We start from the raw sequence: 12,760 nt of genomic DNA on the forward strand, positions 1-12,760 counted from the left end.
TGATTCATTTTGCCTGCTGTGTTGCACTTTATTTCTTCTTTATAGTGAAGATGAGAATACTGACTAAATTGTATCAGGGGAATTAAGATGGTTTTTAATGTATTATTCAAGTAATTCAGTCTGGTAGTAGGAACAAAATGGGCTATAGAAGAAACAAGTGGGTTGAAATCTGTCTGGTTTGGGCCTGAGTTTACCCAAAACACTATACTTTGTGGTATTGCCCAAGCATGTCTTAAATGGCAACTAGGTTAAGGCTCATCCATGAATGATTTCTTCACAGAAGAAATTTTAAGTCAACTTTTCCTGTTAAAACTGAATTAAGACACCAATATGGCTTTATAAAATTTTACTGTTCTTTCTCCTCTATTTTACTTTTAAAATCTTAAAACTCTTCTGGGGCTATACTAAGCCAGAAGGATCTATGACACCTACTAAAAAATCCTAGCATTTGGCTGAATATTCACTATATTATTTCCTTCAACTGAGAGAGAAGAAACTGTTTCTCAGATTGGCATTCATGCTAGACATTACATTTGGATGAAATAGCTAATTTCCTCCCATGCTAAGCTAACAAGATTTAGTCTAAGTGTTCTGACATCATGCCACTGAGCTTGGCTGGCTCACAATTATGCAAAAGCCAAAATGTAAATGATTAATCTTAATACCATGGAAATTTACATTTACACTGAATAATTTTGTTTCAGAGTCTGAGTTCTCAGACTGTACAGTGTCATCTTGTTTACCAACCTTGACACCATTACTATTATTACTGTTTTTATTTTGTTATTATTATTATTGGGGGGGAAGAGTTATAAAACATTAGGAAGTAAATGCATTTATACTTGTTACATTTATTTAAAAATAAAATTTTATATTTTGAAAAATGATTTTTCATTATTTAAAATAAATATAAGCTACTTACTAAAACGAATAGCTCAATGAAACAACGTTTTACAGGACAAGACAAAAGTAAAATCTTATCTAGTTGAAATAAGAAGCATGAAGAGAATCAAAACTTGGTCAACCGGTTTGCCCCATCTCTTTATTTTATCACAGTGTTGCCATATCCATCCATTTTTCTTATTCTGAATATATTCCTATAGATTGCTATGGGAAAGAAGTTGCAGAATGTAACTATACTGACATTGGAACTGTCTAAATGTAGACTTTTGAACAAGAGTCAATATCAAGAGATTCTCAGGTGAGTCAGAAGGGTTATAGTGGTGATCCCCAACAGCCAAATTCACCTCTGATTAAGGAATATGTTTTTTTCCTACAATTTTAAGAGCCAACAATGTACTTTTTCCTTTTCCTTAGTGCTTAGTTTGTGGCAAACACAATACTGTGATGTGTTTAACCTTCTTGGCTTAGTATTTATCATCAAGTTAATCAGAACCTTTATATTTTTGGAACTCTACCAACAAGCTAAACTTAAATAAAGCAGCCACTAATGCCAGCAGTGAAAGTCAAGTCCCAGCCTATTGGAGGGGGCTGATCTGGGGAGCAGATCCTGCTGGTCAGTCTGAAGAATCCCCAAGCAGCTGAAAAATCTGACTTTCAGGGCCTGGAGCCTCCTTTTCCTCTTCTCCTCCTTCCCTTTCTTCTTCTTCTTGGGAAAGTGAGATACCAAAGGAGGCAGAGTAAAGAACAGTTAAATGTTCCTGAAGACACACGCTTTTTCCTAGGTGCTGGCTAAAGGGAGTTTCCTTGAGTTGCACAGTGATCAAGTCAAACCAAGGGAAAACACTGAAAAAAAGAACAGAGGTATTATTAGTTGTGCCATTTTTGCTGGTAGTCATTACTGTTTTTTCAATACTTCTTGATTTAACTGTTGAAGTTTTCCTTTGGAAGAAAGTTTTCCTTCATTTGGAAGTGAGATACTCCATTTCCTATACCAACTGGTTAAAATTTAAAGCTGTACCAGCAATTCTGCTGGAACTATTCAATGTATCAATCTCATTTTACTGAAAATGCTTTTCCATTTATATAGAACCTTTTAAGTGCCTTGAGGTCATACTTTATAGATAATGATTAAAATATGGCATACTATTTGTAGTTTATTGTCTTATAATTAAGGAAGAGGCACATGTCAGGGAATTATGGACATTGAAAAAAGACCTAATTACACCTTTTAAAGTATTTAGAGGAAATAACAATTGTCTAAATGATCAGCTAAAGCAAAAATCTGAGAGAAAACTAGACAAACCAGAAATGTCGGGCATCTGGCATCTTACTTGCTTGGGTTTAGGGTCTTGGCAAAGGCTTGGTTGACAAACTCTGTAACAATGAACCTTGGGCAATTTGTCTTATCTTCCCCACACGTTTTTGGATGCACGGAGAGACACAAGTCACTGAGTATCTCTAGCGCTTGTTGGTAGGGTATTTCCCTTAATGTGCAGGTGTTTAGGGCTGCATAGAAGACTGCCTCCAGCCACTTGATGTTGAGAGTTATTCCTCCTGTGTATCAACGAAGAGGGCAAATACAAGTTACCAATTTGTAAAGTGATAGGAAAAGAGCATAGGCCAGGTCCCCTGGTGGTGCCCCGCAATGTGAAGATGAATCACCTTGACTGGGGTCAAGAGCCCTAACTCTGATATTTATGATACATTCTAAGCCTAGAATATACTCCAGCAGGAGAAGTCTAATGATTCTTCAGGCTTCAAGGAACAAAATCTTCCCCTGAAGAAGATTGTCTTGCTTTAAACAAAAATGTGAGAGCTATAGAATAACATCTTTTTAAATTCTCAGAGCAGTTCAGTCACAGATAATTACATTCTTCCCAAATTACCAGTACAAGAATGTTCCTGCTTGACCTAGGGTAGGTCATTCTTAAAAAGTTGAGGTAATGTAGTCAAGCTCCCCACTCCTCCCTTTAGAAAGTTGCATTTTCAACAACTGATAAGACTGTTTATTAAATCCTGGGGACACCAGAGAGTAATAGTTCTGTTTCTTCTTCCCAATAATGGAATGTAACAGCAAAGAACAGGTGGAGGGGTAGAGATATTTTGCAGGAATATGGAAAGCCTGGTGAACTTTTACCATCCGTGTTGTAAGGAGAAGTACCCTGAACTATCTCAGGATCTTGAAGTGCAGACTCGATGTCCTCATTGGACCCCCATATATCAATATAAGTTTCAGCACACTGATACTGGGGGCGCAAGATGTTGGTGTGGCAAAGCAGGTGCTTCAGCCTAGAAGTAAAATCACAGTGCCCATTCAGAGGCAGTAGCAATGATCACTGAGGTTTGCAATGTACTTTACAAAGAGCCCATTTGATCAGTTTTGGGGTTGGGGCAGAGACTATGATTGTTACTGGGACTGTTAATAAGTAGGTATTAGTACTCTCTCCATTTTACAGATGAAGAAACTGAAACTGAAGAGGTGTAATAACTTGTATTTTACTGCCTCCTCCCGATATCACCCTTTTAAGGAATCCTTACTCAAATACCAAAAGAGATTAAACCAGACAGTACAAGGAGGCAGAGGGAATATAGCTCTACTAGATGAAAACTCTATCTGACCAAAGGACCTTTTCTGTGCCATGGACCCCTTTGCAGAATAATATTTTTAAATGCATACCATAAATTACATAGAATTATAAAGGAAAACAATTATACTGAAACACAGGTATCTGACTATCCTAAAAAGCAAATTCAGTGGACCCCCAAGTTAAGAATCACCGATCTAGACTCTAAAATAGTTACCTAGGCAGAGGGACAGCTGTGACCAGGCTATACACAATGCAGGATTTGTCAAGTCTAGCGCTGATTTCCAAGCAAATATGAGGCAGCTGGGATGGTAGACAGCAGAGGAAAACTATATTGGCCCAGTCTACCAGAAAACAGTTATGGTAAAAGCACTGGATCCCCATCTTTTGGAGGTCACCTAAAAGGAACAAAGTGGAAAAGAGAACCAAACACTCTGGGTTAGGCCTCTTGGCAGAAGATTGCAGGGGAATTTGTACCTAAATTTTATGGTGAGGAAAGGTTTGTAATTATTTCACAATCAGCCCACATGAGTCATTTCCTCTAACTCTTGTCTTCAAAAAACCTATTACAGCAATGCACTAATCCCATGAATAGAATATCTGCCTCCACAATAACAGTTTTCTGGGTGAAGGAAGGAATCTTCCTCATCCTACTTTCAAGAAGTACTTAGAACTTCTCAGATTTTTTCCTTTGAAGGGGGAGTTTCTTACTGCCTCTCTTCCCTAAAAGGATATTTTCTGGGGAAAATGAGTAGGGAGGATTGGGGGAGTGGTGGTAGAAGATGAGGGATTAGAGGTTCAGGGTAAGTGAAAAAGAATGTTTCAGAAAAATATGTACACAGTGAAATGTAGATAAAACTCTTTACAAAGGAATAAATATGGTCATTGATACTACTGAGTGAAAAGACCATGAAGTGGTATCAGTGATGTCATTCTACTGGCAATATGAATTATCTTAAAGCAGAAATTTTGAATAGAAGACTCCTATCTGATGTTTTAATAATGTAGCTTTGAAATTATTATTGAAAAACTGAAAATGTTATTGATATTGGTGATAGGAATTTTTATGGAGGGAAATTTTATCAAAAGAAAGAAAGAGTACCCTGGACCTATATTACAGTGGTATAAGAAGCTCCCCATTGAAAGGACTCCCTCTACCAATAAAGGTGAGTGCCTTCTCTGCAACTGAAGCACCTTAGGGAGCTGCTCAGGGCACTGAGAGGTTACATGATTTACCAGGGTCACAGAGCCAAGGGGATATAGGTAAGATCTGAACCAAGTTCTTCCTAACTTTTGAACCAAGCTCTCTATAAGCCCTATATAACATTGCTTCTAAAAGAAGAAAAGCAAAATATAAAAATATAAATTCTAGAACAATCATCAAGAGTTATGTAAATAAAGTCTTATGAGAATAGATACATATATGCCAATGTAGATAACATTTTCTAAAATGGTAAAGTTGATGGCACACATTTTCAACATTTGCTTCCCTAAACCATGTACTTTCCTATCCCAATACCATCATTTACATTAAAAATACATGTTTATAAAATATGTATTCATTTTATTGAAATGGCCCTACACATTCTTTATATTGATTTATAAATGTAGCATTAGGAAGCTTGATCTGAATAGTAAACCCAAAATTCAAGTTCAAAGGTTTTTTGTCACTGACTTAGAACAGAAGATAAGAACATGAAAACAGGCAGAGCACAGACCAAATCAGTGGGCAGAGCACAGACCAGTACAGAACAGCTGGGACAGGACCCAGATCAGGATTCAGGGCACCACTGGCAGCAGTTCCCAAATTCCTCAACCCACAAATGTCACAGATAGCTTCAAAGGTCAATGGGAGGGCTCCTTCACCCAGAAGAGGGGAGCTAGGTCTGGACCTCCAGCAGGCACTGCAGCAGCAGCTGCCATTTTCTGAGCCCTCCACCTAGAGCCTCTGGGGGAATTGAAGGGCTGATTGAATCTCAGCCCTGAGTGGAAGCCCCAGGAGACCTCCACCTAAATCCCTTGGAGGAATTGAGCCATTTCTGATTCTCAGCCCTGAGCTCCACCCAGGGGTGAGGAGGAGCACTGGTGATGGAGATGGAGGCAGTAGTGGTGAGGAAATTCAATTGCAGATTCTGGGCAGAAAAGTCTTTGGTTTCTCCTAGACCAGTGTGCAAGTCAGGAGAGGAGTGTTTACTGTTGACTGTGCCACCTTGGAGGAACTGAGAACTTACAGGTCCCCAGAATATACCCTTATCTCAACAAAGGTCTCAAAAGTCAAGTAACTGGTTGGGAAAATGCCCAAAAAAGGGAGAAAAAATAAGACCATAGAAGGTTACTTTCTTGGTGAGCAGGTATTTTCTTCCATCCTTTTGGATGAGGAAGAACAAAGCATAACATCAGAGGAAGTCAAGGCATCCACGTCCAAAACCTCCAAAATAAATATGCAATGGTCTCAGGCCATGGAAGAGCTCAAAAAAGGAATTTGAAAATCAAGTAAGAGAGGTGGAGGAAAAATTGGGAAGAGAAATGAGAGCAATGCAAGAAACTCATGAAGAGTGAGTCAACAGCTTGCTAAAGGAGACCCCAAAAAATGCTAAAGAAAATAACACCTTTAAAAATAGTCTAACTGGCGCTCAGGGCTTCTGCTGCAACTCACTGGTTAGTGCCTGCCCAGTTTTAGGAATTCTTAGACCAAAAGTATGGCATCAACAGTCAATGGAGAGAACTATAATGGTAACCCACAAAAACATGCTGATACAGCCCCTGAAAGACAATGATGTAGAGGTATATACAATCATTAAGAAGGAAAATCATTGCCAGCAGACTGGATTGGAACTGATTGCTTCAGAGAATTTTGCAAGCTGAGCAGTTCTGGAAGCTTTGGGTTCTTGCTTGAATAATAAGTATTCAGAAGGATTCCCAGGCCAGAGGTATTAGAGTGGCACCCAGATTGTGGATGAGTTGGAGATTCTGTGTCAGAAGAGGGCCCTGCAGGGGTATGGCCTGGATCCACAAAGCCAAGGCATCAATGTTCAGCCATACACAGGTTCTCCTGTGAATTTTGCTGTGTACACAGACCTGGTGGAACCACATGGGAGGATTATGGGTCTAGATCTTCCTGATGGAGGTCACTTCACCCACAGATTCATGACAGATAAGAAGAAAGTCTCTGCCACTTCCATCTTTTTTGAGTCCATGCCATATAAGGTAAACTCAGATGCTGGCTATATTGACTATGACAAACTAGAAGAAAATGCCTGCCTCTTCCACCCAAAGCTGATCATTGCAGGAATCAGTTGCTATTCAAGGAATCTGGACTATGGTCACATGCGGAAGACTGCAGATAATAATGGGGCATATCTTATGGTTGACATGACCCACATTAGTGGACTGGTGGCCACTGGGGTCATCCCCTCCCCCTTTGAACATTGTGATGTGGTAACCACCACCACACACAAAACCCTTCGAGGTTGCCAGACTGGCATGATCTTCTACAGGAAAGGAGTGCGCAGTGTGGACTCTAAAACAGGCAAAGAGACCATGTACAATCTGGAGTCACTCATTAATTCAGCTGTTTTCCCAGGAATTCAGGGAGGGCCTCACAACCATGCCATTGCAGGAGTTGCTGTAGCTCTGAAGCAAGCCTTGACACCTGAATTTAAGGCTTATCAGCAACAGGTGGTTGCCAACTGCAAGGCCCTGCCAGCAGCCATCATAGAGCTGGGTTACCACATAGTAACAGGTGGTTCTGACAACCACTTGATCCTTGTGGACCTACGAACAAAGGGACAGATGGAGGAAGAGCTGAGAAGGTGCTCGAAGCTTGTTCTATTGCTTGTAACAAGAACACCTGCCCAGGAGACAAAAGTGCATTAAGACCTAGTGGACTGAGACTAGAAACCTTGGACCTCCCGAGGACTGCTAGAAAAAGATTTCCACCAAGCAGCCCATTTTATTCACAAAGGAATAGAACTGACTCTGCAGATTCAGAAAGACCTTGGTCCCCAAGCCACCATGAAAGAATTCAAGGAGGAACTTTTGGGGGATGCAGATTATCAGGATATTATCAAGACCATCAGATAAAAAGTGGAGAGCTTTGCAGCTGTTTTTCCCCTACCTGGGATCCCTGATTTTTAAAATGACACTGAACACTGTCAACAGTCTGAGTTTCAGAGCCAGATTGGAAATATTAAGCCTGAAACGTCCCCAAGTGCCAAAAGCCCCCTTTTAAAAAAAGGAAAGGAGAATGTATAATTGGGAGGGTGGCTAAGGGGAGTAGAAGGTTAGACTTTTTTTTGGTGGGGGACGGGGCTTTTTAGTGAGTGTTTCTAACATCCCTACATCGAAAAAATTACCATTTGGCGGTCACTGAGGACTAGGTCATGGACCCCTCCAAACCACAATTAGTTTTAAAAATTCATTATGAGTCATTTGGGGGTATACTTTGTGAATTAGTGAATTTATTTTGAATCTTAATTACCTAATTTTTGTATAAGATTGGAATAGCCTTTTGGACTTTATTCAAATGTATAGTGACATAATTTAAAAGTATTACTTAAATAATTTTATCTAACCTTCTCTGCAGTGGTCAGCTGGCTGGCTCATGACTTATTGCGGCAGCTCAGAAATCACCCACATTAATAGCTTGTAAAAGTTATTCAGTCTCAGTGTCATGTTGTTCAGTAGAATGCCAGAAGAGCTGAATCATATCCATTTTAGTTGGAGAGAAAATTATTATGAAGCTTCAGCTGATCATAATATTACAAGCCTAACAAGTTTTGCATCTGTTACAATACTATGTAGGTGCTCAAAGTACCTTATAAATGCTGTCTTCAATCCTTGGTGCTTTGGAGGGGGAGGTGCAAGTGTGACCCTTATTTCCACAGGAACAGATCATGGTACTTGGCAATGATAGCTTTCTATTCCAGTGCCAGACACTGGTCTAATCTCTACACTCAGGGTACCTGATGCTGGTACCTTCCCAAATAAGCTATCTTTCAAACAGCTGAGTGCAAAACAGTAATGATCATTTTTAATTAGCACAATAAAATTAACCACAGAATGTGACAAGAATTATAGCTTTAAAAATACAAACAAATTTGTATTTCAAAACTATCTGAACTCAAATAAATTAATTTTTTACTGTAAAAAAAAATTTTAAAAATAGAAAAAAAAATAAAAATAGGCTACTCAATTGGCAAAAGAGGTCCAAAAAGCCAATGAGGAGAAGAATGCTTTAAAAAGCAGAATTAGCCAAATGGAAAAGGAGATTCAAAAGCTCACTGAAGAAAATAGTTCTTTAAAAATTAGAATGGAACAGATGGAATCTAATGACTTTATGAGAAACCAAGAAATCACAAAACAAAACCAAAAGAATGAAAAAATGGAAGATAATGTGAAATATCTCATTGGAAAAACAACTGACCTGGAAAATAAATCCAGGAGAGACAATTTAAAAATTATGGGACTACCTGAAAACTATGATCAAAACAAGAGCCTAGACATCATCTTTAATGAAATTGTCAAGGAAAACTGCCCTGATATTCTAGAACCAGGGGGCAAAATAAATATTGAAAGAATCCACAGATCACCTCCTGAAAGAGAACTGAAAAGAGAAACTCCTAGGAATATTGTAGCTAAATTCCAGAGTTCAAGGAGAAAATATTGCCAGCAGCCAGAAAGAAATAATTTGAGTATTGTGGAAATCAGGATAACACAGAATCTGGCAGCTTCTACATTAAGGGATTGAAGGGCTTGGAATATGATATTCCAGAAGTCAAAGGAACTGGGATTAAAACCAAAAATCACCTACCCAGCAAAACTGAGTATAATACTTCAGGGGAAAAAATGGTCATTCAATGCAATAGAGAACTTTCAAGCATTCTTGATGAAAAGACCAGAACTGAAGAGAAAATTGAACTTTCAAACACAAGAATCAAGAGAAGCATGAAAAGGTACACAGGAAAGAGAAAAGATAAATGACTTTCTAAAGTTGAACTGTTTACATTCCTACATGGAAAGATAATATTTGTAACTCTTGAGACTTTTTTCAGTATTTGGGTAGTTGGAAGGATTACACACACACACACACATACACACACACACACATACACACACACACACACACATAGACAGAGAACACAGGGAGTGTTGAATAAGAAGGAATGATGTTTAAAAAAAATCACAATTGAGGGGTGAGAGAGGAATATATTGGGAAGAGAAAGGGAGAAATGGAATGGGGTCAATTATCACACATCAAGGAGGCAAGAAAAAGCTTCTTCAGTGGAGGAGAAAAGGGAGGATGTGAGAGGGGAAAAGGGAAGCTTACTCTCTTCATATTTGCTCACTCAGTTTAGTATGAAAGTATATCTTGCACCACAGAAGAGTAGGGGAGAAGGGGACAAGTGGGGAGGGGGGATGATAGAAGGGAGGGCAAATGGGAGGAGGGAGTAATTAGAAGTAAACACTTTTGGGGAGGGACAAGGTCAAAAGAGAGAATAGAATAAATGGGAGGCAGGACAGGATGGAGGGAAATATATTTAGTCTTACACAACATGACTATTATGGAAGTCATTTGCAAAACTACGCATATATAGCCTATATTGAATTGCTTGCCTTCTCAGTGGGGATGGGTGGGGATGGAGGAAGGGAGAGAAGTTGGAATTCAAAGTATTAGGAATGAATGTTGAGAATTGTTTTTGCATACAAGTGGGAAATAAGAGATACAGGTAATGAGGTATAGAAATCTATCTCACCCTACAAGAAAAGAGAGAAGGGGATAAGGGAAGGGAGGGGTGTGATAGAAGGGAGGGCATATTGAGGGAAGGGGAAATCAGAATGCAAGGCATTATGGGGTGGGGGGAGGGGAGAGATGGGGAGAAAATCTGGAACTCAAAATTTTGTGGAAATGAATGTTGAAAACTAAAAATAAATAAACATAAAAAGAGATAATATAAAAAAAAGAACATGAAAATAATGACCTAATTGTATATATTAGAAATGTCTTTGCCTCAAAGTATTTTCCTCTTACATCAAGAACCCAGGACAGGAATTATGTAGGAAGAGGAAAGAGACATTAGTAATGAAAGTGCAACAGGAAGTTTCAATTAAGGGAGAAACAAATTAGAATGTTATTTTCTAACTTATTTTGGGAACAAGGAGGCAAAAGGTGTTTGCTGTATAGGATCCCTTAGTCCCCCCAAACTTCTTACTCAGGGTCTCTGGCCTCCGAGTAGAGATATGAAGGCTCTGGGCAGGGATGGAGGCCCGGTGGAGTAACACTAGAGCCAGTTGCTTTCCAAGTCGTCCACCTCCAATGATGCCTACTTTAAGATTTTTTTTAGAAGGTTTTTTATACAGGTCTTCCTCTTCCTCCTCCTCTGAAGGGAGCATAGAGATTGAGGTTCTCCCATCCGTTTTCCTGGGGGAATAAACAAACACACAAGTACCTTTTAGCTGTCCTAGAACTTCATTTCCAGAAGTACGTTAATCTAGCTTCCTTATGTAGAAATAACTTCAAGGTAGTAATGGTTTAATTTCATAGAGGGCAAGATTGAGGCACAAGGAAAAATTACCTTGAATTGCAAAATCTAGGCATGACTTGAAGGTCATGACAGACACGTAACTCACCTACATCTCTTATCTAAGCAACCTAGAAACCCAGGCACGTGGCGGGAGTAGGAGACACCAAGAATCATGGGATCTTTTCACCTCAAATAAATCCATCTAAATCAGTCTAAATTTCACCATCCTTGGAAAAAGGATGAATTAGATGACCACTAATTCATGGTCTCCAAATCCAAAGGACTTTCTTATAGAGGAAGCTCTAGCACTATCTCTAGACAAGAGAAAGAATGCAATCCTTACTCAAGTGACAAAACAACGTTCACTCTGGTGCAAATGAGGGAGACATACTGGTAGCTGAGTTCTGATTCTTAACAGATTCACTCAGCTGCATAGAAACTGTCACTAGTTTGGAATCTCAGGTAAGTGGCTTTGGATATGGAGTAGCATGGTTCATGGTGGCTGTGGGGTAGAGCAGGAAGGACTAATTGCTACCACTCAAGTAAATTTCCCCTAATAAGATCAGGTCTTAGACCTCATCTGCTGTCAATGGTACCCAGATTTTTCTCCATCTGTTGTTTTTGGAGGGCCTAACTTACCTCAAGGCCTGGAGGAGTTTGCAGAAAAAAGCTGCATGGGCACAGGCTTGGATCATCAATCCTCGGGAACGGCTCTGAAGAAACAGCCAAGGGATATCTTCCTCTCCAACACCCTGCTCAAATTGCAGGGACGGCAGATTGTCCATCAGATCTACAGTCTCCATAACTTCCAGTCCCTACCAAAACAAGACATCAGTTTTTCTATACTGCCCAATTTTGAAGGAAATGGGAGCTCCTAACAATTAATTTTGTGTACCTATCTCACCAGCATTTATAATTTGGGGCTAGTCATTCCATCCTGCTCCTCAGGACTTGGTGGTCTAATGCAGTTCCCTGAGTGAATAGAAGTCCTGGCACATTTGTAATCACTGACTGAGCTCACATGCTCAGGGCTGTCATGTCTTTTCTGTCCTGGAGAAGTAGAAGAGAAAATGCCCTATAAGCCCATAGTTCCTCAGGCTGACTTAGATTTCCTGCTGGGCCTGCCAGGATCATCTCAAACCTCTTCTTATCCTGGATTTCTCCACTCTCTGAGTATTTAGGATACAAGCAGATAATCAATACATATTTCCAAATAATTCTTTCTTGCCTCTTTTCATGATTTCTGACATTAGAAAAGAACCCCTCCTTCCATCATGATTTCTATGACACTGAAAAAGAGCCCTAATAAATACCAAAGGACTCTTATACAGTCTGGACCTAGGCATCAGCAGAATAGCAGGACATATACAGACCCTTTCATCTCACCTAATAGAGTAGAAGGCTGGAGATTTTGTCTGCTCCACAGCTTTTTCTAACCTGGACAACAAAATCCAAATAGATCTTTAGGAGTTACCCAGGAAAGTTGTCATGGTGACTCCTTAGCTACCACATTTCTTTAGTCTCTGAGCTTTAAAGGGGCCAACTCTTCCCAGAAAAATCATTACATTTTCCCCAGGCAGTAATATGGGCTTATTTAAATGCTACTGGTTGGTTGTTGTCCTTTGTTCTTGAAGAGGACCAAAATGACATCACCATGATAAAATGAAGTTTCAGTGTGTCTGACTGGGGCTGATCAGACTAATATGAGCTCAGAATGCTCTACCACAGACTGGGCATAGATAATCTGTG

The 12,760-nt window shown here is 39.6% G+C and overlaps 1 protein-coding gene and 1 pseudogene across 4 annotated transcripts; one reads left to right on the forward strand and one right to left on the reverse strand.

Moving 5' to 3' along the window:
* Window positions 1-1,016: 1,016 nt before the first annotated feature.
* NOXRED1 (NADP dependent oxidoreductase domain containing 1) lies at window positions 1,017-12,499 on the reverse strand. 4 transcript variants are annotated; one of them, XM_072622357.1, is made up of 8 exons: window positions 12,398-12,499; window positions 11,907-12,061; window positions 11,651-11,826; window positions 10,700-10,908; window positions 3,706-3,886; window positions 3,041-3,192; window positions 2,235-2,457; window positions 1,017-1,746 (listed from the first exon to the last, which is right to left on the reverse strand). In XM_072622357.1, exons 3-8 carry the CDS (start codon window positions 11,812-11,814, stop codon window positions 1,518-1,520), a joined length of 1,158 nt encoding a protein of 385 aa, XP_072478458.1. In that variant the 5' UTR covers window positions 11,815-11,826; window positions 11,907-12,061; window positions 12,398-12,499; the 3' UTR covers window positions 1,017-1,517. The 4 variants fall into 4 exon arrangements, with proteins under 4 accessions (XP_072478458.1, XP_072478457.1, XP_072478459.1 ...); XM_072622356.1 differs by having other exon boundaries at window positions 11,916-12,061; window positions 12,398-12,480; XM_072622359.1 differs by having other exon boundaries at window positions 1,658-1,746; window positions 2,207-2,457; window positions 11,916-12,061; window positions 12,398-12,480.
* LOC140513058 (serine hydroxymethyltransferase, cytosolic pseudogene) lies at window positions 6,101-7,719 on the forward strand (annotated as a pseudogene).
* Window positions 12,500-12,760: the final 261 nt, after the last annotated feature.

This window comes from Notamacropus eugenii, chromosome 7 (assembly GCF_028372415.1).
Source record: "Notamacropus eugenii isolate mMacEug1 chromosome 7, mMacEug1.pri_v2, whole genome shotgun sequence".
Classification (NCBI taxonomy): domain Eukaryota; kingdom Metazoa; phylum Chordata; class Mammalia; order Diprotodontia; family Macropodidae; genus Notamacropus; species Notamacropus eugenii.